Source organism: Sus scrofa, chromosome 5 (genome assembly GCF_000003025.6).
Source record: "Sus scrofa isolate TJ Tabasco breed Duroc chromosome 5, Sscrofa11.1, whole genome shotgun sequence".
Lineage (NCBI taxonomy): Eukaryota > Metazoa > Chordata > Mammalia > Artiodactyla > Suidae > Sus > Sus scrofa.
In genome coordinates this window covers 18108811-18133324 of record NC_010447.5, presented here as the reverse complement: position 1 = coordinate 18133324, position 24514 = coordinate 18108811, and the positions used below count along the sequence as shown (strand labels likewise).

The 24514-nt window shown below is 54.5% G+C and overlaps 2 protein-coding genes across 2 annotated transcripts; both read left to right on the top strand.

Annotated features, from left to right (window-relative positions):
- On the top strand, positions 331-9124 carry KRT78 (keratin 78). The gene is made up of 9 exons (XM_021091694.1): positions 331-842; positions 1183-1397; positions 2640-2700; positions 3170-3265; positions 4097-4261; positions 4640-4765; positions 7716-7936; positions 8216-8250; positions 8332-9124. Exons 1-9 carry the CDS (start codon positions 372-374, stop codon positions 8670-8672), a joined length of 1731 nt encoding a protein of 576 aa, XP_020947353.1. The 5' UTR covers positions 331-371; the 3' UTR covers positions 8673-9124.
- On the top strand, positions 13558-24514 carry KRT79 (keratin 79). The gene is made up of 9 exons (XM_001927205.3): positions 13558-14080; positions 15938-16158; positions 17897-17957; positions 18084-18179; positions 21066-21230; positions 21447-21572; positions 22728-22948; positions 23669-23703; positions 23951-24514. Exons 1-9 carry the CDS (start codon positions 13604-13606, stop codon positions 24154-24156), a joined length of 1608 nt encoding a protein of 535 aa, XP_001927240.2. The 5' UTR covers positions 13558-13603; the 3' UTR covers positions 24157-24514.

The window sequence follows — 24514 nt, the reverse complement described above, 5'->3', positions numbered from 1 at the left end:
TGTCCAGAACCTGCAGGGTGCTCAAATGCCCCACTGGAACCCCCCTCCATCTTCTTCTTTTGAATGTGCCTTCCTTCGTCCCCATCTCCTCCTCCAGGAAGCCTTCCTTGATTGACCCTCACTGACTCTACCTGGGCCATCCCTCCCCATCCTCCAGCATTGACACCTGGGTCTTTGGGTGCTTCCTGGTCTTTGGGACGTGCCCATCCCTCCCGCAGCCTGGGTCCTCCGAGGGCAGGCTTTGGGGTTCTTCCTTGGGCTCTGCACGTGCCAGGCACCTCTTCCCCAGGCGTGTCAGAAGAGGTCAGCTGGAGCCAGTGACAGACACAGTCAGGCCGAGAGCATCTTGCTCTCCAAGGCCCAGCCCCAGCATGGGAGAGGATAAAAGTCTCGTGCCGGGGCCTCGGGGCAGGAACTCACACACCTTGGCAAGCCTCTGTAGCTCTTCCGTAGCTGTGCCACCGTCTGTATCTGCCATGTCTCTCTCTCCCTGCCGGGCCCAGAGGGGCTTCAGTGCTCGCTCAGCCTGTTCTGCTCGTGGCAGGGGCCGAGGCAGGTGTAGCTTCAGCAGCAGGAGCCTCAGTTCCTTCAGGGGCTGCCGAGGAGGCTCTCGTGGGAGGGCCTGGGGGTTGGGGGGAAGGCTAGGGGTGCGGTTTGGGGAGGGGAACGGCGGGCCTGGGCTTTCCCTGTGCCCTCCGGGAGGCATCCAGCAAGTGACCATCAACCAGAATCTGCTGACCCCACTGAAGATCGAGATGGACCCCCAGTTCCAGGTGGTTCGGACTCAGGAGACCCAGCAGATCAGAACCCTCAACAACCAGTTTGCATCTTTCATTGACAAGGTGAGGGTCCAGTCCGCCCAGCCCCTGTCTCTGTGCCTCCCTGGGAGGAACTGTTTTGATCGACGTGGGAAGGGGGATGTCTGGTTTCCCATTTTTCTGATTGCTTCAGTGGCCAGGAAGTGGTCTCACGGGGGTCTCTCTGCTTATGAGGGCCTGTTTAATTAGTGTTTTGAAATCCCCTTTATAAAAATGTTACTATAATTCAATGAGTGTATTGGCAAATATTTATTAAAAGCCTAAAGTGCTCCAGGCTGGCTGGAGGGTGGCTGAGGCTTTACTCCCTAGGGGCTGTGCCCACGGAGTCGGGCAGGAACCTCAGGGACCCTCTCTTGGGCTGCAGGTTCGGTTCCTGGAGCAGCAGAACCAAGTCCTGCAGACCAAGTGGCATTTGCTGCAGCAGCAGGGGGTGAGGGACAGCCCCCAGGGCCTAGAGTCTTTCTTCGAGGTGTACGTGGCCCACCTCAGGAAACAGCTGGAGCAGCTGCAGAGAGAACGAGGAGCTCTGGACGCTGAGCTGAAGTCCTGCCAGGACCAGGAGGAAGAGTATAAGGCCAAGTAGGCAAATGGCAGCATCCCCATGGGGCCTGGGTGGGGACGGGGAGGGCTTGGATCAGGCTGTCAGCGGGAGGGTCTCTCACTGCTGAGCTCCCAGAGTCACACGACTGGCCCCCCCTTGCACCCATTCCCTCTGATTCTCAGGGTGCCTCACCCACTGCTGGTAAGAGGCCTTGCAGCTCCCGATGCCCAGGCTTGAAGAGCCTCGCTTCTAACCCAGCTGCGATGGCCATGTTTCTGGTCAAGGGTGGGAGGGGCTTCTTTAAACAATATCTCTGTGGGTTTTTTCTCAAGAAATTCCTGTTGAGCAGGCTGTGGGCTAAAGTGACTCAGATATTCTCTGGTCTCCGAGGTGGAAGGGAATCCGTTTAACGGGGCCACCCCCAGGCCTGTGGCATGATTCACAGTGAGGCCGCCATTCTGGGTTCCCCTTCAGGTCACCTGTTGGTGTGGAGGAAGCCCTGGACCAACAGGAGGCTTAGGTCTTTGGCGACTGTGAGCAAGGAAGAGCATGCAGCCCTGGGCGAGCCTTAGTTTCCCTATCTTAGACTGGGAGAATGCCACCTGCCTTTCTCACCTCCCAGCGCCATTGCGGGGATGGGCTGCCAGGTGGTGCAGGAGCCCAGACTGGGGATAGGGGACCTGGCTTTAGGTCTGTTTGGGCCACCTAATTATCTATGTCTTAGGTGCATCAAGTGATCTCTTTGATAAAATCCAAAATCTCGAGAGTTCCTGTTGTGGCTCAGTGGGTTAAGAACCCCCTTAGTATCTGCGAGGATGCAGGTTCGATCCCTGGCCTTGCTCATTGGGTTAAGGATCTGGCATTGCTGTAGCTGTGGTGCAGGTGGGCAGCTGTAGCTCTGATGTGACCCCTAGCCTGGGAACCTCCATATGTCATGAGTATGGCCCTAAAGAGGGAAAAAAAAATCCAAAATCTCTTTGATAAAATGCCTGCTTCAGATGATGATTGTGAGTGGTAAGTGAGAAGAATGGTGTGAATGTGCCTTATGCATGTGAAGCCAAGGGGCCTGTGTCATTAAGTGGGCCTGGGCTGAAAGAGTGAAGTGGGATGTAGGACATGATAAGACTTCCTGGTGGAAGAGCAGAGACGCAGGCTGGTGGTGCGTCCTGCTTTGGAGGATCTAAAGACGAGTGGCCTTTTCAGGGAGGTTGCTCTTGGAGAGGGGCCATGGGCTCTGAGTTGAGCACTCCAGGCAGCATCCTTCTGTGCTTACTTGGCAGGTATGAGCGGGAAGCCCTCAGACACGCCACCCTGGAGAATGACTTTGTGGTCCTCAAAAAGGTGAGGGTGGGAATCAGCTGCTTTACCCGGATCCTGAGCATCCATCATGCACAGAGCCCAGTCCTGGGCTAGGAAGGTAGAGGGCAGGAGCTCCTCGTGTCCCATGCTATCACGCGGCCTGCAGGGACCCTCTGGGGAAATGGGATGTCTCTGCAGACACAAGGACCCCAGACAACATCCGACTCAAGGACTATGTGATGAGTTCTGGGTGTCGCTGCGGGAGAGGGTGGGGAGAGAGTGGAAGAAGCAGAACTGGATGGGATGAATCAGGGAAGGCTTCCTGACGGTGGTGTGGGCCACTCTCAGGCAAAAGAGAGAGTAGGGCAGGGCTGGAGAAGGAAGGAATGGGTCTCTGGAGATGGCTGTTTGGGGGGAAGGTGTTGCATTGTGTGAACAGAACTCCTGAGCCACCGTGGGACCCACAAAGAGGGAGCGGGAGGGTACATGGTTTCTATCTTCCTGCCCCTAGGATGTGGATGGGGTTTTCCTGAGCAAGATGGAGTTGGAAGGCAAGCTGAAAGCTCTGAAAGAGTACATCTGCTTCTTGAGGCGTCTCTATGAAGAAGTGAGGATTTGCCAAGTGCCTCCTTGGGAGTCGGGGAAGCGGGCAGGGTGGGCGAGCTCCCTGAGGCTATGGTTGGGGGGGCAGGGAGGGGAAGCCGGGTGAGACCGGACTCAGATGCTGGTCTTTCAGTCACTGGACAAACAATTGCTGAGCATTGACCACGTGAATCGCTAGATATTGGGGAGGCAGCAGTGAATAACCAGACACACATCATGAAGCTTGCTTTCTCCTGGGGGGACAGACAATAAGCAATAGACCTGGGAAATATGCAAATTATGTGGTATGTTAGAAGGTGTTATGGAAGAAAGGAAAATTGGAACAGGGAAAGGAGGATTGGGAATGTGGGGGTGGGGAGGGCAGGTGGCAATTTCAAATAGGGTGGTCGGGGTGACTTTATTTAGAAGGTAAGAGTTAAGCAAAGATCTGAAGGAGAGAGGAAGCTAGCCACACAGCGGGGAGTCTGAGATCCCAGGCAGAGGGAGCTGGTATCTGCGGGCAAGTGCAAGGAGGCCACTGTCCCTGGAGAGGTGGGAGCGGGAGGGAAGGGGCTGTGATGGGACGTCAGGGGAGTGATGGGGACCAGGTGACTTGGGGTCCTGCAGGACATTTTCTTTTAATGTGTAGGGGTCATTGGACAGCTCTCACTTCCAGCTAAGGACGCAGCCCTGCAGAGGGCACGGCAGGTTCCGTGTCATCTGGGACGCAAATGAGGGCCGGCCACCCAAGGAGGGGGACAGGAAGTCAGGCACTCTTTCTTCCTGCCTGGCGCCCCAAGGGGCGAGGGAGCCGGGTGGGGGTGGGGCGGCAGACCCTGAGTCGGTGTCCCCGCAGGAGCTGGGCCAGCTGCAGACCCAGGCTGGCGACCTGTCCGTGGTGCTGTCCATGGACAATAACCGCCGCCTGGACTTCAGAGACATCATCGCTGAGGTCCGCGCCCGATATGAGGAGATCACCCGGACCAGCAAAGCCGAGGCAGAGATGCTGTACCAGACCAAGGTGCCAGGGGTGGGGGCGGGGGTGGAGTGGGGGTGGGGGGGCTGGCACTGTGCTGGAAAAGGCTGGAGCTCCTTGCCCACCCCCACGGTGGTGGTCCACCTCGGCCCCATTGGGGCCGTTCTGATAGCATCCTTGAAGCCCCAGGGCTGGGTGGGTACCACTTGCCCTCTCCAGAGGGGGGCCATGCAGTGAAGCTGTGGGAGACAAGCCCAGACTTCTTCAACCTCACCCCACCACATCCTGGTCTCGCTGTTTGACTCACGGCCTGAGTGAGGATGGGGGGAGAGGTCCAGGACCAGGGCCATGGGCTTCCTCATGGACTTGAGGTCAGAGGTGAAGTCCTTTCCACTGACGGAGTCCCTTCTGTCCCTCCCTCAGTACCAGGAGCTTCAGGTGTCTGCCCAGCTTCACGGGGACTGCATGAAGGAAACCAAAGTGCAGATCACTCAGCTGCAGCAGGCAATTCAGAAGCTGCTGAGTCAGATTGAGAACCTCAAGAAGCAGGTAAGGGTCCCGGAGCCCCCAAGCCCTGTGTCTCACTGCCTTTGAGCTGAGGTCGCTGCTGGGTTTGGCTGGAGTGTTGGCTAATTTGGGGTGGAGAGAACTTCAAGCCCCCATTTCAGAGGAGGTCAGTCCTCCTCCTGGGGGTTCTAGCTACAGGGACTCTGCACTGCTAACCTGGCCCCAGCCCTCACCCTGCGTTCTACGTACGTGTGCACATCTTGCTGCTTTTGGCCCCTTGGGGAGGAGATTAATTCTTCTTTCTTCGATTTCTTCCTCCTCCCTTCCTCCTCCCTCCTTCCCTTCCTCCCTTCTTCCCTTCTTCCCTTCTTCCCTTCCTTTCTCTCTCTCTTTCTTTCTTGCCCTGCAGCATATGGAGTTCCCAGGGCAGGGATCAGATCCCAGCCATAGCTGCAACCTAACCTGCAGCTGCCACAACACCAGATCCTTTTTTTTTTTTTTTTTTTTTTGTCTTTTTGCTATTTCTTAGGCCGCTCCCGCGGCATATGGAGGTTCCTAGGCTAGGGGTTGAATCGGAGCCGTAGCCACCAGCCTACGCCAGAGCCACAGCAACGCGGGATCTGAGCCGCGTCTGCAACCTACACCACAGCTCACGGCAACACCAGATCCTTAACCCACTGAGCAAGGGCAGGGACCGAACCCGCAACCTCATGGTTCCTAGTCAGATTCGTTAACCACTGGGCCACGACGGGAACACTGCAACACCAGATCCTTAACCCACTCTGCTAGGCTCGGAATCAAACCTGCATCCCAGCGCTCCCAAGATGCCGCTGATCCTGTTGCTTCACAGTGGAAAGGCCTCATCTCTTTCTTTATCCCTTCTTTTGACACTTATTCAAGTCCAGCAGGGACTCTGAGGCCATGCGCTGGATGTCCTGGTCCCCTGTAGGAGAGGGAGAGAGCCAGGACCCCAGGGAGCAGGGGACGTGGGCCAGCCCCCTTTGGGTCCATGGATGCTGTAGGTGCCTGCGTGGGAGGCAGGGAGAGGGGGAGGGACAGAAGGGCAGGGGGTGGTTTCTTGCTCCTCCTGGAAACCTCACTTCTAGATGTGAGGATTCCAGTTCCACAGTTTTCAAGTGTCTTTACACTCACCAACCCCCCCAAAAGAATCGTTTTTTGAGGATCAACAGAGGGTTGAGAGCTGAGACCACAGAGTCAGGCGGCTTCCTCAAGCACTTCAGCTTGACTCTCAGGTCACCCGGGGCCTGTCTACTCGCAAGCAGGGACCTCTGGGAGGAGTCCTTGGAGCACAGATCATTCAAAGGCCAGACTCGGTCTCCAACCACCCTGACCTGCTCTGCTTTGGAGTGTGAGGCAGGACACGAGATGAAAGTGATCAGGTCTTACTATTCAATTTGCTGCCCCAATTTTTTTTGCCCAGAAGTGGGGACGTTTTGCTGTGGAAGCTTTGGGATTCCTTGGGGTGGCGGATAAGCTGCAGATTCCTAAGCTTCCCACCAAGAGGGGGGAATTTAGGAGTTCCCATTGTGGGACAGTGGAAACGAATCTGACTAGGAACCATGAGGTTGTGGGTTGGATCCCTGGCCTCGCTCAGTGGGTTAAGGATCTGGTGTTGCCGTGAGCTGTGATGTAGGTCGCAGACTCGGCTTGGATCCTGCACTGCTGTGGCTGTGGTGTAGGCTGGCGGCTACAGCTCTAACTAGACCCCTAGCCTGGGAACCTCCATATGCCACAGGTATGGCTCTGAAAAGACAAAAAAAAAAAAAAAAAAAAAAAAAAGAAAGAAACAAAAGGAGGGAATTTAGAGTCTCTAAGGGTGGAGCCCAGAAACTTGCTTTCTCAACTAAGTTCAATCAGGTGACGGTGAAGCACGTGGAGTCTCAGAGCCCAGCGGCCAGCACTTAGGAGAGTCACTATGTCCCCACGTCTGGGAACCACGGTGCCCTCCCTATCCCCCCGCATTTCCTGGGAGAATCCAGCTGGGACACAGCCCCCTCCCACTCCCCCTTTTCAAGCATAAGCCTGAAGCACTGGGGCTGCAGTCAGAGCAGTGGACCGGACCTCAGCTGTCCTGGGTTTAGTGTCTCAGCTCTGCCACTCACGTCCTTTCTGAGCCTCAGTTTCTCTGTCTGTGGAATGGGGACGATGTTTTCCCCATCCATGGGGTCCTGGCGAGGGAAGTGTAACAGGACAGCCTTCAAGCAAAGCCTTCTTTCTTGAACCAAACATGAGGGTAAATCACATCATGGGCTAGGATGGCACTTGAAATGAGCCTTGTAGCTACTGACCCATAGGAGACAGGAAGAGTTTTAAGAACCTGGGAGAGATAAAGCTCCTGAGGGAACGTGCTGAGGGTTGGGGGTGGGAAGAAATAGGGGAAAGTCACTGGAGGAAGTGGCACAGGAGACTGATTTCCTGTGGCTGCCATCATGGAGTGTCACAAACTTGCTGGCTTGAAACAACGGCAATCTATTCTGTCAGTAGTTTTGGAGAAGTCTGAGCTCGGGTGATGGCAGCTGTGCTCGCTCCGGCAGCTCCGGGAATTGCTTGGCGTTCCTTGTCTGGTGATGGCCTCATTCCAATCTCTGCCTCCATCTCCACATGGCCTCATCTCTGCGGCCTCATCATTTTCTTAGGCAACCAGTCACTGGATTTAGGGCTCACCCTAAATATCAGTTTGCTGTCATCTTGATATCCTTAACGAATCACATCTGCAAAGACTCTGTTTCCAAATAACATTATGTTCTAAAGTTCTTGGTGGACATGACATTTTGGGGGACATGATTTAACCCACTCTGGGAACTAACAAGCGGAAGAGGCAGTGCCTGCCCTTACAATGAGAGGAGCTCGGCGTGGCCAGGAATCAAGTTGGGCTCATGAGATTATGATGCCGCTTTAAGTTATATCCATAACAGGTGCTTTGGGAACCTGTGTTGGGTTTACTTCCTCCCTCCTTTCTATGCCTCTCCAGAATGCCAACTTGCAGGCCGCTGTGGCCGATGCCGAGCATCGTGGTGAGCTGGCCCTCAAGGACGCTCAGGCCAAGCTGGTCGAGCTGGAGGCCGCTCTGAGAACTGCCAAGCAGGACCTGGCACGGCTGCTGCGCGAGTACCAGGAGCTGATGAGCTTGAAGCTGGCCCTGGATGTGGAGATCGCCACCTACCGCAGGCTGCTGGAGGGCGAGGAAAGCAGGTGGGGACCAGTCAGAGGGCCCTGGGGCGTGTGACCAAGGTTGGGAAGGAGGATGCAAGGCCAGCACAGCCCTCTCTTTGTCCTGGATGATGCTGAGAGGTGTCCTGACACTCTGAGCCACCGAAGGCCACTCATTCTGCTGGGAGGGACTTAAAATTGGGGCTGGGGATTTTATCTGTTCAGAGGGTGGTGAGCTGCTTGAAGAGGCTTAAAAGCACCCAGGGACACATTCTCTGCTGCCCTTTTTAACATTTCTTCCTCTTGTCCTTTCTCCCCCAGGATGTCTGGGGAATGCGCCAGTCAGGTCACTATCTGTGAGTATCAGGGGACTTTGGGAGAGGGGTGCCCATGGGGAATTGAAGACTCTGCTGTGACCCTGGTGCCTTTCTTGGCAGCCGTTGGAGGGGGCAATGCCATTGTGTCTGGAGGAGCAGATGGTGGTCTGGTGGGCACTTGCGGCCTTGGAGGCGAGAAGGGCAGTGTTGGGTCTAGATGTTCCAGCATCGTGACTGGAGGCTCCAGTGTTGTGACCGGGGGCTCCAGCATCTCGACCAGGGGCTCCAGCATGGTCACCAAGGGCTCCAATGTCATCGTGGTCTCTGGGCAGAGCCCTGCTTTGGGCTCCAGCTCTGTGCCTGGCTCTGGCTCCAGCTCCAGCTCCACCTCCAGCTTTACCTCTCGCACCATCCTGAAGAAGACGGTGGAGTCAAGCCTGAAAACGTCCATCACATACTGAGGGACCCAGAGGCCACTCGCTCCCCCACCCCTACCTTCCTGGGTCCTCTCAGCTCTGCTCCCAACCTCATCACCCCCAGCCCTGCATGGCCGGCTCTGTGTCTGCTGCCCACAGCCCGCAGCCCGAGCCAGGCCACAGGCGACTCTGCAGAAGTTGGTCAGGTTGTGCCTGCCTGCTGTCCTGAACACGTGCCCCGTCTGGCCTTGCTCTGTGTCCTGATTTGTCATTTGTCTGTAGCACAGCCCCATCCTCCAGCCAGTCAGCCTCATTGGTCCTCTCCTGAGTGGGCTTGGCCAGACTGTAGGCCCATCCCAAGGGAGAGGCCTGAGGCCACTGACCAGAGCCTAGGGGCTGGAATCACCCTTATCCTCGTCACCTGCCTCCGGGCTTCCATGTCTGTATTTCTGTGCACGTATTTCCTGTGAAATAAAGCAGCACCCAGTTCTCCCTGAGGTGGGTCTTCTTTTCTCTCTGCTCCCCTCCCCCATCCTCCACTCCCTCCTGCTCATCAATTTTATTGAGTGCAAGTCATTCTCGAGACATGGTGCCAGGACTGGGGCTACTCTGGCAAATAAGATCAAGCCAGGTGTGCCCTCCTCCTGTGTCTCTCACCCCTTTTTTCGGGTGTCTCGGGCATAACACTTCCCATCTTGAGAGCCAGATCTTCCTTCTCGGAGCCCTTGTTTTCCAGGGCCAGAGGCTGGCCTCCTGCAGCTAGTTCAGACACCCTGGGTTGGGAGATGGGGATTCGTGGTGAGATCCTTGTGTCCAATCCCTTTTTCCAGTCCCCTTCCTGTGATGCCCTGGCTCCAGCTCTATCCAGCTCTATCTAGGTCTTGTCACCTCACCCCCAGCTCTCACCTCTGAGCTTTAATCTGGACTTCTGGACAGGGGTGCCCCTGGGCAGGTTAATAATTCAGCATTGATGCTAAGCCATAGCCTTAAATATGAATTCAAAGGGCATTTAGAGGACAGGCTGAAGGGCAGAGATGAAGGTTCCCTTTGGCAACGTGCAGCTTCTCTGCCACTCCTCCAGCAATTCCACTCTGCCCCAGGCTTGCACAGCTCACCCAGCAAAACCAGAGCTATGCAGCTGTCTAGTTCACTCTCCTTGGGGAGGCAATTTGTGGAAAATCTATGGTTGTTTACATGGGCCCTGTGGGCATCTCAACTGCACCCCAATCAGCTCATCAGGGGATTCCTTCTGGCTTCACTATGTTCCCTGGGATGTCACCCATCTCCTCCATCCCACTGGTGTTTTAACGTGTCTTATAGCTTGCTCTCTGGTTAACTGCCTGGAGTTCACACCATTGCCCCCTGCTTTAGGGAGAGGCCAGCACTTTTCTCAGACCAACTCCCTCAAAAGTACCCAATACATTTTTCAGCCTATGCCTTCGGTGAGGGAGACGTGAATGGTGAGCACATGGCCCTTGAGCTAGACTCCCTGGGCTGAATCCTGGCTCTGCCATTTACTGGATTTACTGGTGCCATGACTTTGACCAAGTACTTGACCTCTCCATGCTTCGGTTTCCCCACCTGTGAAAAGATGTTTGTCATAACACCTACCTCACAGGGCCGTGCGGGGATGGGACCATTCAGGGTCCCAGAGGAAACCAGTTTACCCAAGATCATTCAGTGAAATGGATTTCAGTGAAAAGAGTCCTTACAGGAGGTGTGGGCGTGGCTAAGGGCACACACATGGGACAAAGAGGCCAGAGGAAAGCAGCGGTGGCAGCAGTGGCCAACCTCTGGTTAGTCTAGGTATGAGGGTTTTTCTGGGGTGTAGGACTTTCAGTGCTAAAGCGGGACATTTCCAGGAATATCAGGATGAGGTGCAGGCAGGGTGTAGAGCTGAAGAGGCAAGAGGAAGAGAGGATGATTGACTGGGTGATAGAAGTGCAGAGATTGGAAGAAGCTGTAATCATGAAGGAAGGCAGCCATCCCATGAGCAGGGAGGGGGCCGGGAAAAAATAACCCTCTCTCCCAGAGCTCCTGCTAGTGTCCCCACGTTGACCAACCTCTGCCTCTGGAATGCAGAGAGCCAGGGAGCTGCCCACAGGGGTCAAGAGGTCCGTGCGTGGATCTGGGGTGGGAAGGATGTAATGGAGCCTGGATGCGTGATTTTGTGGAAGTGTCTGCCTTATAGGAAGTGCTCAATAAATGCCAACTGTAACAATCAATCCTATTGGGTGAGAAAGCCCTGCCCTGGATGGGGCTCCTCAAGGGGCAGTGGCTGTTTTTTTTCACCGAGGCATCTTTCCTATTGCTCAGCACCCAGCCCTGCCCATGTTGGGTGTCCCATTGTTGCCACTGGGTGTCTCGCCGTCATCCCTTCTATAGCAGCAGGAGCACTCTGTCTCCTCTGCTGTTTGTTCTGTGCAGGGAGGGATCCTGGGACAAGGGAAAGTCTTCAGAGATGGAGGCCCTTGGTCCAAGCAGCAGAGAGGGGAGGGAATTATAGTTCCTTGGCTGCAGAAAGATGGTCCAAGGTTGGGCATCTGGCAGGAAGGCAGAGTGGAGAGTCGGCTCGAGGGGGCATAGGGATGCCCATGCTGGCTGGGCTGGGACTGCTGAGCCATCCGGCTTGGGTAGAACTAAGGCTGTCTCCAAGCAGTAACTGTGAGAGCAGGCCCTGGGCTGCCTGCGTGGCTGTCCCCATCTCCTGGCACGAAGCCTGGCACAGAGTGCCAGGTAAATACAGGAGGGTGTCAGTCTCTGGGGAGGGGTGGAAGGTGTGTTTGCAGCCGACTCTACTCCCACCACCTTGGTGGGGTCTGATTCAGATGGCTGCCCCTGGGGTGTGGGTGGGGGCCAAGGCGACCCCATTTCCCCCTCCCACACCCCATGGGAAGAGATAAGGGAGGCTGAGGAAGTGATTACAGCCTCAGGGACAGGAGACAAAGGTCAGTGGGATGTGATGGCTCAGTCCTGGGATGGTGAGGCCAGTGCTTTTTTAAAGGACTTCCCTGGCAGGCCCTGCCTATAGTTTGAGATGAGGAGGACCAGAGAGGCTGAGTGTTGCCTGAGGACACACAGCTCAGTGGGGATTCATGTCCCAGCCTAGCTGTCCCAAATGCCTGGTGTCCTAACTCCAGGCATTTTTTTATTTTATTTTTTTGTCTTTTTGTCTTTTTAGCGCTACACCTGTGGCATCTGGAAGTTCCCAGGCTAGGGGTTGAATTGGAACGGCAGCTGCAGGGCTATGCTATAGTCACAGCAATGCCAGATCTGAGATGAGTCTGCAACCTACACCACAGCTCACGGCAATGCCGGATCCTTAACCCACTGAACAAGGCAAGGGATTGAACCTTTGTCCTCATGGATTCTCCTCAGATTTGTTTCTGCTGAGTCACGACAGGAACTCCATAACTCTGGGCATTTGGAGAAAAATCCCTTCTGGGCATTAAAGGCCTAGTTCTGTGAGCACCTTCAGCCCCACCCTGCACAGGAGGCTGGGTTCAACTCCTTCAGGCACCTGGGAGCCATTTACAGCCTCCCAGAGCCCTCGAAAAGACCCCACAGCCTCCTCTGGGCCCGGAGTGGCGTCTCTGCCTGCCTTCCGTGAGCTGTGGGCCTGGTCCCATGTCCTCTTCTTTGGGATCCTGGGGACACAGTCAGCGAGAATCTTCTCTCTAGCCCTGGCAGTTGCACCCAGCACCATGGCAAGTGTTGCCTCTGTTCCTGCCCTCAGGCATGTCTCTCTCCTGGGATGGGGCACTTCCTTGCTGAAAGCTCAAGTGGGGAGGAGGGCCAACCTCTAAAGTCACCTCCTCTACACTCCTTTGTCCTAACACTTGGCTAACATTGATGTCCCTTTGGAATGGGTTTGGTCCCAGCAGCCCGAGGTGGGTGAGTGCGGAGGAGACCCTGTGCGGTGATTGGAGGAGCCTCCCTCAGACCTTTCTGGATCGAGCACTGGGGCTCTGCAGGCTGGGAAGATGGGAGTGTTGGGGTGCCCACAGGCCTCTTGGGGCTTTTGTTGGACACTTACTTCTTGGATCTGTACCTATGTCCAGCCAGGATGGGGCGTGTCCTCCGCCCACTTCCGGGTCCCTTCAAAATGCCCCGGCCCTTCCAGGGAGGCGCTGCCAGGGAGCAGGTGGGGGGCTCAGGCCATGGTCGAAGTCCCCCGTCTCTCCTCAGCCCCTCAAAGAGTGTGCTTTGCCCCCCTAACTTCAGGCAGAAGGTCCATGCCCGAGGCGCTCAGGCCCTTCTACCGCCTCCTCAAGCGCCCAGGCCCCGGTTGGGCGGGGACCCTCTTTCTGTTCTTGTATCCATTTTGCCCGGAACAGGATCCCCACTGAGCAGACAGTCTGCCAGCGTATGAGAGAAGAACAGATTGCCCCTACCCCACTCTGTCGCCTGTGCCCCCCTCCCTGGGATCTGGAGGCTGTGGGCTGGGAGGCTGGGATGGGAGCAGGCCTGGGCACCCTTGCCACAGCCCATTGCCCAATGCTCCCTCCCTCGCCACCTGCACAGCCCCGGGCCCCGGGCCTTGGCTTACCACAGGGCCTGGGACAAAACCCAGAACAGAGCCCCATTGACGGCGGCCACCATGGCTGAGTGGGAGGAGACCAGCCAGCCATTGGTGGGGTGGTGGGGGTGGCCAGGGGAGCCCGTATCATCCTGTTCCAAGTCAGGAGCACCCCGGGGCGGGGAGAAGGAGGTGGCATCCTGCCCCCGACGGTCTTGGCTGAGCTACAGCTCTGAAGCCCAGGCCATAACTGGGAGCAGCCCCTCCCTCCCACTGCGGGAGAGGGACACCCCCAGCCTGCAGGGCTCCTCCCTCTCTTCCTGGGGCGATGGGACAGGAGTGTCTGGTGCGCAGGAGCCAGCCCAGTCAGGAAAAGATAAAAAGCCCATCAGTGGCCCAGCAGCTCACTTTGCTCCCTCCCAGCTCTCGCAGCCTGCGCTCCAGCCCCTCTGCAGCCATGAGGTCCTCCGTGTCTCAGCAGACGTATTCCACCAAAGGGGGCTTCAGCTCCAACTCTGCCAGTGGAGGGGGCGGGTCCCGGGCCCACACTAGCTTCAGCTCGGTGACCGTGTCCCAGAGCAGTGGCAGCAGCGGGGGGGCCCCTTGTGGCCCCAGCGCAGGCGGCTTGGGCAGCCGGAGCCTCTATAACTTGGGAGGCAGCAAGAGCATCTCTGTCAGTGTGGCTGGAGGGGCCTCGTCCGGGCGGAACCTGGGGGGCTTTGGTCTTGGCAGGGGGGCCTACGTGGGTCTGGGGGCTGGCAGGCAGATGTTCGGGCTGGCCTGTCCTCCTGGTGGCATCCAGCAGGTCACGGTCAACCAGAGCCTGCTGACTCCCCTCAACGTAGAGATTGACCCGGAGATCCGGCAGGTGCGCACGCAGGAGCGGGAGCAGATCAAGACCCTCAACGACAAGTTCGCCTCCTTCATCGACAAGGTGGGCCGGGGTGGGAGGAGGCAGGGAGGAGCCATGCAGTACCCGCTGGGCCCCCAAGAGAGGGCAGGTTGGGCTGGGCTGTCACAGCCCATGTGCCCTGGGGTGGGCATTGATGGAATGACTTTGGGAGCACTTCTGGCCTGAGCCTGGGATGCCTGGACCTGCACAGCTGGACCGTCTTTATTGTCATTGATGGTGCATCTCAAGTCCGCTCACGAGGCCCGTTGGCCTAGCCCCGCCTGACCATGTTGCAGCCTTTCGTACCATCATCACTAATGGGGTTACACAGGAGCCTTATCTCGCAACGAAAGAGTGGACTGTCTTCATTGCTACTCTTTGTGGCGTGACACTTACTGACTCTTTTCGTTTTATCGCTGGGGACTCTGGCTCAAGGGTCATGTCCCCAAGGAGCCGCATTTGTTCCCTGGTCTCTTAGTTTTGGAGGAGGTCTAAAGATGAAAATGTGAACAGGACACCCTTGGGGGTGGGGGTGGGGGTTCTAGGGGAGGCCTCCTTCTCATTCCTCCAATTCTTCCTCCCTGTTCCAGCCAAGAAGCTCAGCTTGGGGTGGACAGGGAGGGCGGTGGTCACCAGGTCACCATGCCTATGCTTTGCCATTTGTTCTGTCCCAGATTGACTTCTTCTCTGGCCCCCAGACCAACCAGGGCAGCTCTTGGCCTGATCTCTGACATCTTCAGGTCCAGTTTGTTGCACTGTCTGCCTCTATCCTCAGCCCCCTGACAGTGGGGGTGACGGAGATGAGGAAAATCCTGGTGGATGATCAACCTTGCGCCGTCATTTGTGTGTTCCCAAAGGACATTCATGTCGCCTTTCTGATCTAATACCCCCAGGGCCCCAGGAAAAATCAGTGGAGGTGATAGGGTGCTTACAGTGAAGGAAGTTGAGGTCTGGAGACGTTGAGTGATTTACCCAAGCACTTGGAGGCAGAGGTGGGCCTGGGACTCAGGTGGCGTGAAGCGGTCTTGTTGGCTGCTTGTGGCAGGTGCAGATGTTGCCTGGTGCCTGGGACCAGGTGTGTGCTGGGCTGCTGTGCCAGGTGGGAGGCTGGATGGCAGAGGGTGAAGCAAGCTGTTCCACCCACTTTGTCACCTTCTCCCCTAGTGACTTCTGCTTCTGCTGTGGGACTGTCCCAGAGGTCAGACAAGCAAAACCCCCTCTCAGGCTCTCAGAATCACGGCCTGGGAGCTGGAGGCCTGACACGTTGTCCATGTCTGGTTTCTTGGAAACCTGGCTGGGTGGAGAACCTCTCTGGGGACCTATTAAACTCACGCCCTGAACCCCCTTCTGAGTCTGGAGGTAGGGCTGGATATTTTAAAACTTAAAAGTCAATTTTACAGAAAAGTTGCAATAATAGTACAACATATGCCTATACATCCTTTCGTCCAGATTCACCAATTTTTAGCATTTTTGTCACGTTTTCTTTTTTTCTATCTCTCCATATGTATATTTGTATATCTCTATATGTACATATATATACACACACATATACTATATATGTATTTGCATTTTTAAAAGTTGATTTCGGTACAGAAACATTGACCCAATCTGCTTTACCCAGGACAAGTGGGAAAGGGAGACCCAGGAAGAGGTGACTTGAGAGTCACCAACCAGTAAATGACTGAGCTGGGTCTTTTAGGCTTATTAACTCTTTAGAGTCCTTGCCATTGGATTAGACTGTCATTTCTGGCAGAGATTGTTTCCTCAGGAGCTCCTCTCTACAGCAAGGTGCGGCCCCTGTGTTGTCCTGTGATATCCTGGTTGGTGACAATGGGCCTGGTCCTTGGTCCCTCCTGGGGCTAGGGGATGACACCACCCACACTTCCTGCTCTGGCTCAGGTGCGGTTCCTGGAGCAGCAGAATAAGGTGCTGGAGACCAAGTGGGTGCTGCTGCAGGAGCAGGGCCAGAAGTCGGGTGTCACTAGGAAAAATCTGGAGCCCCTCTTCGAGAACTACATCAGCAACCTGCGCATGCAGCTGGACAGCCTCCAGAGTGAGCGGGGGAGGCTGGACTCTGAACTGAGGAACATGCAGGACCTCGTTGAGGACTTCAAGAACAAGTGAGGAGGGCTGGAGAGGATGGGAGCATGAGGGGGATGGGGAGGGGGCAGCGTGGGTCATCTCCCCAAAGAGGGCCACCCCACTTCTGGGTCCAGCTGGGGGAAGGCCCAGACGGAGCTGCTTCCCTCCGGGGCTCAGCCCAGGACCCATGGAATCCTGGAGGATTGTCACACAGCAATGGTGTTGCAATGTAAAATACTATTATAAGGTAGGGAGATGAGTGTAACGAATCTTTATATTCTCATTGCCCAGCTTTTTTTGTCTTTTATTTTTTGCCTTTTCTAGAGCTGCTCCCGCAGCATATGGAGATTCCCAGGCTAGAGGCCGAATCAGAGCTATAGCTGCCAGCCTACGCCAGAGCCACAGCAACGCGGGATCCAAGCCATGTCTGCAACCTACACTACAGCTCACGGCAATGCTGGATCCTTAACCTGCTGAGCAAGGCCAGGGATTGAACCTGCGACCTCATGGTTCCTCGTCGGATTCGTTAACCACTGAGCCACAACGGAAACTCCCTCGTTGCCCAGCTTTAATAATTACCAACCAATCTTGTTTTTTTCTGTCCACTCTCTTTCCCTCTTTCCTTATTGTCTCAAAGCAAATCTCAGACTTTATGTCATTCCACTCACAAATATTTTGCTGGATATATGCATATAGTTCCTCTGTATAACTTAAAAGCACATAAACACAATGACATAAGAACACCTAAATCTTTAAAAAAAATTTTTTTTTTGGCTACCCTGCCGCATATGGAGTTCTAGGGCCAGGGATCATTTCCAAGGTGCAGTGGTGACCTAAGCCACAGTTGCAGCAATGTGGGTTCCTTAACCCACAGTGCTGGCCTGGAGATTGAACCTGCGTCCTGGCGCTCCCAAGACACTGTCGATTTTGTTGTGCCACAGCAGGAACTCTTAAAACAATAATCCTCAATAGCATCAACTATCCAATCAACAATTGAATTTCCAATTGCTCTACCAATGTCATACATTTTAAAAATACAGTTTAGGAGTTCCCATCGTGGTTCAGTGGTTAGCAAACCCGACTAGCATCCATGACGCAGGTTTGATCCCTGGCCTTGCTCAGTGGGTTAAGGATGCGGCATTGCCGTGAGCTGTGATGTAGGTCACAGACATGGCTCAGATCCCAGGTTGCTGTGGCTGTGGAGTGGGTCGGCAGCTACAGCTCTGATTGGATCCCTAGCCTGGGAATCTCCATATGCTGTGGGTGTGGCCCTAAAACACAAAGAGACCAAAAAAAAAAAATACAGTTAATTGAATCAAGATGCAAATAAGGTTCACATATTATGATCAGGTGATGTATATGAGTTTAAGGTTCAGACTTTCGTAACTTTTCTAAATGCTTGACACTGATAGTCTCTAAATCTTCAAGTCTCCGCAATGGCAGTTGGGGAAAGGTTAGCTCCTCTCAACAACATCCTGCTGTTGAAAGTGAAGGCAAAGGTTAAGCACTGTTGACACATCTTCACCTGTTCCTCTAAAGTCTCCTAAGGGCTGATCCAACAAGATGGCTGCTCTCACTTGTCATATTTTTGCACAAACATTGTACTCATTTCCTCAAAGGGGGCAGGAAGAATAATTACAGACTATACCCCAAGTTTCTTCTTTGGTTGGCTGCTTTGAAGAGTTGCTCCACAAAGGTGTTCTTGGCCATTGTGGGACCCATCAGGGTTCATTGTCTCGAATGGCAGAACTGGGCTCAGTCTTCCCTGTGTATCAGGTACGAGGATGAAATCAACAAGCGGAATGCCGCAGAGAATGAGTTCGTGGTGCTCAAAAAGGTGAGTGGGGTGGCAGGGAGCGGGGACAGGTGGTCCTTTGGCTGCCAGGGTTGGGCTGACCTGGAGAGAGTCGAGAGCCCTGGGGGCTGAGCCAACTGCCCCCCCCCAACCTCTGCTTGCTCTCAGGACGTGGATGCTGCGTTTATGGGCCGAATGGATCTGCATGGCAAAGTAGACGGGCTGACAGATGAGATCAACTTCCTGAGGCATCTCTATGAAGAGGTGAGATAGCCAACAGGCAGGGATCCTTTCATTCTCATATAGCTTGGGGGACTCTCCCTGGAAGTCTGACCAGAATTCACCGGTGTGGAGTTCCCGCTGTGGTGCAGTGGGTTAAGAACCTGACTGCAGTGGCTCGGGTTTCTGTGGAGGTGCGGGTTTGATCCCCGGCCTGGCACAGTGAGTTAAATGATCTGGTGCTGCCACAGCTGCAGTGTAGGTGGCAGCTGCATCTTGGATTCAGTCCCTGGCTCATGCCACAGGTGCAGCCATAAAAAAAAAAAATTCACCAGTGCAACTTCATTGATAGAGCATGGTCCCTGGGCCTTTAATCAATCCTATCTTCTGTGTATTACATGCTTAGGATGGGCCAGGCACTGGGCTAAGCTTTTTACATAACCCTCTTAACAACTCCATAATATAGGTACTGTTATGGTCTCCATTTTATAATCAGGGACACAGGCTCTAAGTAACTTGCCCTGGTCACACAGCTAGTTAGAGGAAGTGCTGGGATTAAAACCGGGTTCTTGGATGTCAAAGCCTGACTCTTACTACTGTGCTATGCTGTTGCCTCTCTTTGCCAAGGTTGTAATGGAGCACGAGATGGAGGAGCAGAGAAGGACAGAGAGAGGTCACTGAGAGTCCTTGTTAGAGCAGGAGACCAGGTGTGGGTAGTGGGTAGATCAGAGAATCTAGGAGGGGGTCCCAGGAAACAAGAAGGCTTTAAAGACTAGGATGAGAGGGTTGAACTTGACATGAGTTGATCATAGACTCTTAGACTCAATAGGGATCCCAAGGCCAAACTTTTGCTCGTATAAGAGCCCCTCTCTCTAACAGATTGACAGGGAGCAGGAAGCCTCTACTAGAACACTTCTGGTGGCAGGGAGCTCACAGTTTTTTAGGGCAGGCACTTCCATTGTTGCATAACTTTATTGGAAAGCTGACTTGAATCTTCTTCCCATGAATCCTGCTCTTGATTGGCTCTCATTCTGCCTTTTGGCCACACATAGCCAATTGTCTTCCATGTGACATATGGTTTTCTTTCTTTATTTCGTTCTTTCGTTCTTTCTTTTCCCCTTTTTAGGGCCGCATCTGCAGCATATGGAGGTTCCCAGGCTAGGGGTTGAATCAGAGCTACAGTTGCAGTCTTACACCATAGCCACAGCAACAAGGGATCTGAGCCCCGTCTCGAGACCTACACTGCAGCTTGAGGCAACGCTGGATCCTCAGCCGCTGAGAGAGGCCAGGGATCAAACCCACATCCTCATAGATTCTAGTCAGGTTTGTTACCGCTGACCATAATGGGAACTCCTGGGCAGGTGAGTTTTTGAAACCTAACCTAAAAGTTAAGGATTCCCTTTTTCATTGTAATTGTTTCATCCCATCAATTTAGGTCATTGTGGGTGCTTTGAAACTTGATTCTCCTATTCTTATATTGAAGATGTCCAACTGGATAAGTGGATATATTAGTGATGCCCAGCTTTGGGTTCTGTGCAGACCTGATAAAACTTCAGTTAATTATTTGATAACAGTGTAAATCATTTTTTTTTGTCTTTTTAGGGCTGCACCCATAGCATATGGAGGTTCCCAGGCTAGGGGTCGAATTGGAGCTGTAGCTGCTGGCCTACACCACAGCCACAGCAATGTGGGATCCAAGCCGCGCCAGCCACCTACACCACAGCTCATGGCAACGTTGGATCCTTAACCCACTGAGCGAGGCCAGGGATCGAACCCACGTCCTCATGGATGCTAGTAGGCTTCATTAACCACTGAACCATGATGGGAACTCCCACACCAGATTCTTTAACCCATTGTGCCAGGCCAGGATCTAACCTGCACCTCTGCAGAAACCTGTGTTGCTGCAATTGGATTCTTTACCCACTGGGCTCAGCAGGAACTCCAAGATCTCAGCATCTTTAAGTGCTTATTTAAATGAGAAAGCTGATAGCCCTGGAAACACAGGGAGGGTCTGTAAATGTCAGGGTATTCTAGAGGAAAACACTTGGGTTTTGAGTGCTCAGCAGACTGGTCCCAGTCTGGGTCCCCTGCTCAGTCAGTCTGGATGACCTTGGATCTAGTGACCTTGGATGTGTCACTTCCCTTCTCCAAGGCTCGTTCCTCTCCTGCCTATGTCAGGACTACTGTGAATGGGGTGCAGGCTGTTAACTGGCAGGGTAGTGGGGTTTGAGCCAGGTCCATGCTCGGCTCTCCAGGCCTTACTGTGGCCTCTGTCCAGAGGAGAGTTTCCCATTTTGTACAGAAGCTCCCTGTGGGCCAGCTGTGGCCCTGCCTGCCTCATAGGATGTTCTGTGGAGTGAAGGGACTAGTGAAAGTGCTGGCTCAGGGCCCGGCACAGCTGCGGTGCAGTAAGTACTCCTTCCCTTTTGCCATCTTTAATTTCTGGACGCCTTCAAATCCACACAAAGCAAGATGTCTACAAAACTGGTACCCTGGAGTTTCCACTGTGGCTCAGCGGTGATGAGGCTGACTAGCATCTGTGAGGATGCAGGTTTGATCTCTGGCCCCTCTCAGTGGGTTAAGGATCCAGCATTGCCACAAGCTACAGCGTAGGCTGCAGCCACAGCTTGGATCCCACGTTGCTGTGGCTGTGGTATAGGCCGGCAGCTGCAGTTCCCATTCGATCTCCAGCCTGGGAAATTCCATATGCTGCGGGAGCGGCCCTTAAGAAAACCCCCCCAAAACTGGAACCCCATTTCCAGCGGGAGAGACTGAGGCCTTTCCTGGCAGTTGTAGCTTCCTTCTGGGGTGGAGCCTGGGGAAGAGCACAGGCCTCCTGATGCCTCCTGGGGACCCTGGTCCTTCATCCTTCTGTCGCCTTTCAGGGGTCTGGGGCAGGGACACTGGTGACAGCTCTTTCTGCTTCTGCAGGAGTTGAGCCAAATGCAGACGCATGTGTCTGACACCAATGTCATCCTCTCCATGGACAACAACCGCAACCTTGACCTGGACAGCATCATCGCTGAGGTTAAGGCCCAGTATGAGCAGATTGCCCAGAGAAGCAGGGCTGAGGCTGAGGCCTGGTACCAGAGCAAGGTGAGAAGGTGGCTGGCTCAGGGATGTGAGCTGGGGCTGGATGTGGACCTTCCTTGCATCGTGAGAGGCCTGGGCCTCCAGGCTCCCTGGAGGCCCAGGGCCAGACGTATCCAGCCGGCATAGGGACCTCCAGCTGTGAGCGTGGGCTGGGACCAGTGGTTACCCATGTGGGCCTGGAACCATCTGACAGCTCGCTGCCATTTCTTTGGCCTCCAGTATGAGGAGCTGCAGGTGACAGCTGGAAAGCATGGGGACAACCTGCGGGACACCAAGAATGAGATCTCTGAGCTCACCCGCACTGTCCAGAGGCTGCAGGGGGAGGTGGATGCAGCCAAGAAGCAGGTGAGCCTCTGGTTGGGGGGCCTGAGGGTCAGGCCTCCGTCTTGGCAGAGGAGTGCTGAGGGGTGAGGCCTGTTCTTCTCGTGGACAGAACGCTCTCAAATGCTGGACCATCAAGATCACCACACTCATCTTATAGGAGAGGAAACTGAGGCCCAGAGAGGGGAGGGGCCTTGCCCAAGGTCACACAGCATATCAATAGTAAAACAGGTGGGGTGACCACCTCCAAGAAGTCGATCTCTTCTCCAAGAGGTCAGAGTAGGAGGCTGAGGGTTCAAGGGTTCAGGTCACTGTTCTTTGTCTAGAGCATGCTAACAAGCGTGGATATGGGAGTTCCCTTTTTTCTTCTTCTTTGTTTTAGAGCCACATGTGTGGCATATGGAAATTCCTAGGCTAAGGGTTGAATTGGAGCTGCAGCTGCCACCCTACACCACAGCCACGGCAACACCAGATCAGAGCCACATCCGAGCGCTACACCACAGCTTGTGAAAACCCCGGATCCTTAACCCACTGAGCGAGGCCAGGGATTGAACCCACATCCTCATATACGCTATACAGGATTCTTAACCCACTGAACCACACTGGGAACTCCATGAGATTTCCTGGTGTGGCTCAGGGGTGACAAACCTGACTAATATCCTTGAGGATTTGGGTTCGATTCCTGGCCTTGCTCAGTGGGTTAAGGATCCAGCGTTGCTGTGAACTGTGGTGTAGGTTGCAGATGTGGCTTTGATCTGGCGTAGACTGGCAGCCACAGCTCTGATTGGACCCCTAGACTGGGAACTCCCATATGCTGTGGGTGTGGCTCTGAAAAAAAAAAAAAAAAAAAAAGACATGGATTCCTCTCCAGATCAGAGTGAGGAATTTGGTTAATGGGGAGATTGTAGTATCTATTTTATCTCTTTGGGGGTCACTGGGCTGAGCTGCAGCAGGAGGGACTAAGATGAGACATCAGTAAGAACTTTTCCAGTGGTGCTATATGATCTTGTTTGTGAAGTATCACCTCCTCCCCCAAGATGAATGTTTCTCTTTTCCTTCTTTCTCAATTGTTTGGGGCATTGTGTGGGGAGATGGGGATGGGAATGCCTGGCTTAAGGGTAGAGAGACGGAGGCAATGACCTTGGAGGGTGTTCCCAACACCTCTCACGCCCTGGGCAGTGCCAGCACCTGCAGTCTGCCATCGAGGAAGCGGAGCAGCGCGGGGACCTGGCATTAAAGGATGCTCAGAAGAAGCTTGGGGACCTGGACATGGCCCTGCACCAGGCCAAGGAGGACCTGGCCCGGCTGCTGCGTGACTACCAGGCCCTCATGAACGTCAAGCTGGCCCTGGACGTGGAGATCGCCACCTACCGAAAGCTGCTGGAGAGTGAGGAGAGCAGGTAGGCGCCTCTCCTGCCCTAATTCAGTGGTCTCTCCACCCTGCCTGTGGGAGACTCCATGTAGCTGGCTCTGGTGTAGCAGCAGGGAGATAAGGAAGGAGTCGGGGAGCTGGATTCCTAACTCATCACCGGAGGGAGGCTCTCCCACTTGTGTTCACTGTCCCTGCTGCATGTCTCCTTGGTTGGCACAACCATCGGTAATCCTGATGGTGTCTGGCTGACCAACAGGATCAAGGCTTTCTCTTCCAATACCAGATTCCATCACTAGCAGAAGCTTTGAAGAAAAACCTCATGGTCTCTGTGCTTGGGGAAGGCATGAGGTGTAGCGATAGTCATGTTAGCTAGAAACCAGGCAGCTGTTGTGGTTTGGCTTTGTTTCCCATCCTATTGGAGCTGGGATGCTGTCTCTGGCCCATGTGTGGAGTTGGGGGGTGGGCAGGGAGTGGATGGGGCTGCCTGTCTGCTGCAGCTCTGCTTTCTTTGCTGCACTGGCTTTAGGACCTGGTGGAAGGGCTCCTGGCTGGTAGAAGGGTTCCTGGCCCAGGGCGGCCACATGCCAAACTTCTCATGTCTCCTGGTCTTGTCATGTGGACCCTGGCATCCGAGAGTCTCAAGGCCCATTGAGTTGATCTACTGTAAAGGCAAAGTGAGGGAGGGAGAGGGTTTTCGGTTGAGCTCCTGGGACCAATGACACTTCTCTTGGGCTTTCTGGTTCTTCAGGATGTCTGGAGAATGTCCCAGTGCTGTGAGCATCTGTGAGTATTTTGTCATCCTGGGCCCAGCCCCAGTCCTCTACTCAGTCCACTCAATCTGTCTTTGGCCAAAAGCACGCATTCCCTCCACTTGATCCACGGAGATGGATTCCAAGAGAATGAATTCCCTGCCCTTGGTTTCCCAGGGACCCACTGTCTGACTTTGTTCCCATTCCTCACTGATTTCTAGAAGCCCCTGGCCCTCTCCCAGCATGGCTGCCCAGCCTCACTCAGACCCTTTGCCTTACAGCGGTGACAGGCAACTCCACCACTGTGTACGGAGGCGGTGCAGCAGGCTTTGGAGGTGGCATCTCCCTGGGTGGGAGTGGGGGGGCAAGCAAAGGTGGATTTAGCACCAATGTGGGCTACAGCACTGTCAAGGGAGGGCCTGTTTCTGGGAGCACCTCCATTCTTCGGAAGACCACCACGGTGAAGACATCCAGCCGGAGGTATTAGCTGCTGTCTTGCAAGCCAGGGCCCCTGCATTCTTCTCACTACTCCCTCATCCCACCTCTGCTGCCCTCCCCACACACCTCCTTAGGAGGAGGAATAGCCCCAGGACCCCAGACCCAGGGTATTTGTGTGTGATCTGCATATTCAGAAGGGCTCAAATCTATCCATGTTTTCTCCTTGGTTCTGCAATGGGATGGGAAGGGAGGTTAAGGCCACCAGCTCGAGTGATCTGTGTGGGTGATTTGGGGTGATTTTTTTGACTGCTGAGAAGAGGCTGGATTTCCTAGGCCATCCTGGCTTTTCTCACCTTTTCTGCTCCTCATCTCTGAACTCAGTTCAGGTTGAGGGAGGATGGAGGGAA

Coding starts and splice junctions, on each gene's coding strand:
- KRT79 (XM_001927205.3), top strand. CDS start 13,604: ATGAGGTCCTCCGTGTCTCAGCAGACGTATTCCACCAAAGGGGGCTTC. Junction 21,231..21,446: donor AGGCCTGGTACCAGAGCAAG/GTGAGAAGGTGG, acceptor TTTGGCCTCCAG/TATGAGGAGCTGCAGGTGAC. Junction 23,704..23,950: donor TCCCAGTGCTGTGAGCATCT/GTGAGTATTTTG, acceptor TTTGCCTTACAG/CGGTGACAGGCAACTCCACC.
- KRT78 (XM_021091694.1), top strand. CDS start 372: ATGGGAGAGGATAAAAGTCTCGTGCCGGGGCCTCGGGGCAGGAACTCA. Junction 843..1,182: donor TTGCATCTTTCATTGACAAG/GTGAGGGTCCAG, acceptor CTTGGGCTGCAG/GTTCGGTTCCTGGAGCAGCA. Junction 7,937..8,215: donor CTGGAGGGCGAGGAAAGCAG/GTGGGGACCAGT, acceptor TTTCTCCCCCAG/GATGTCTGGGGAATGCGCCA.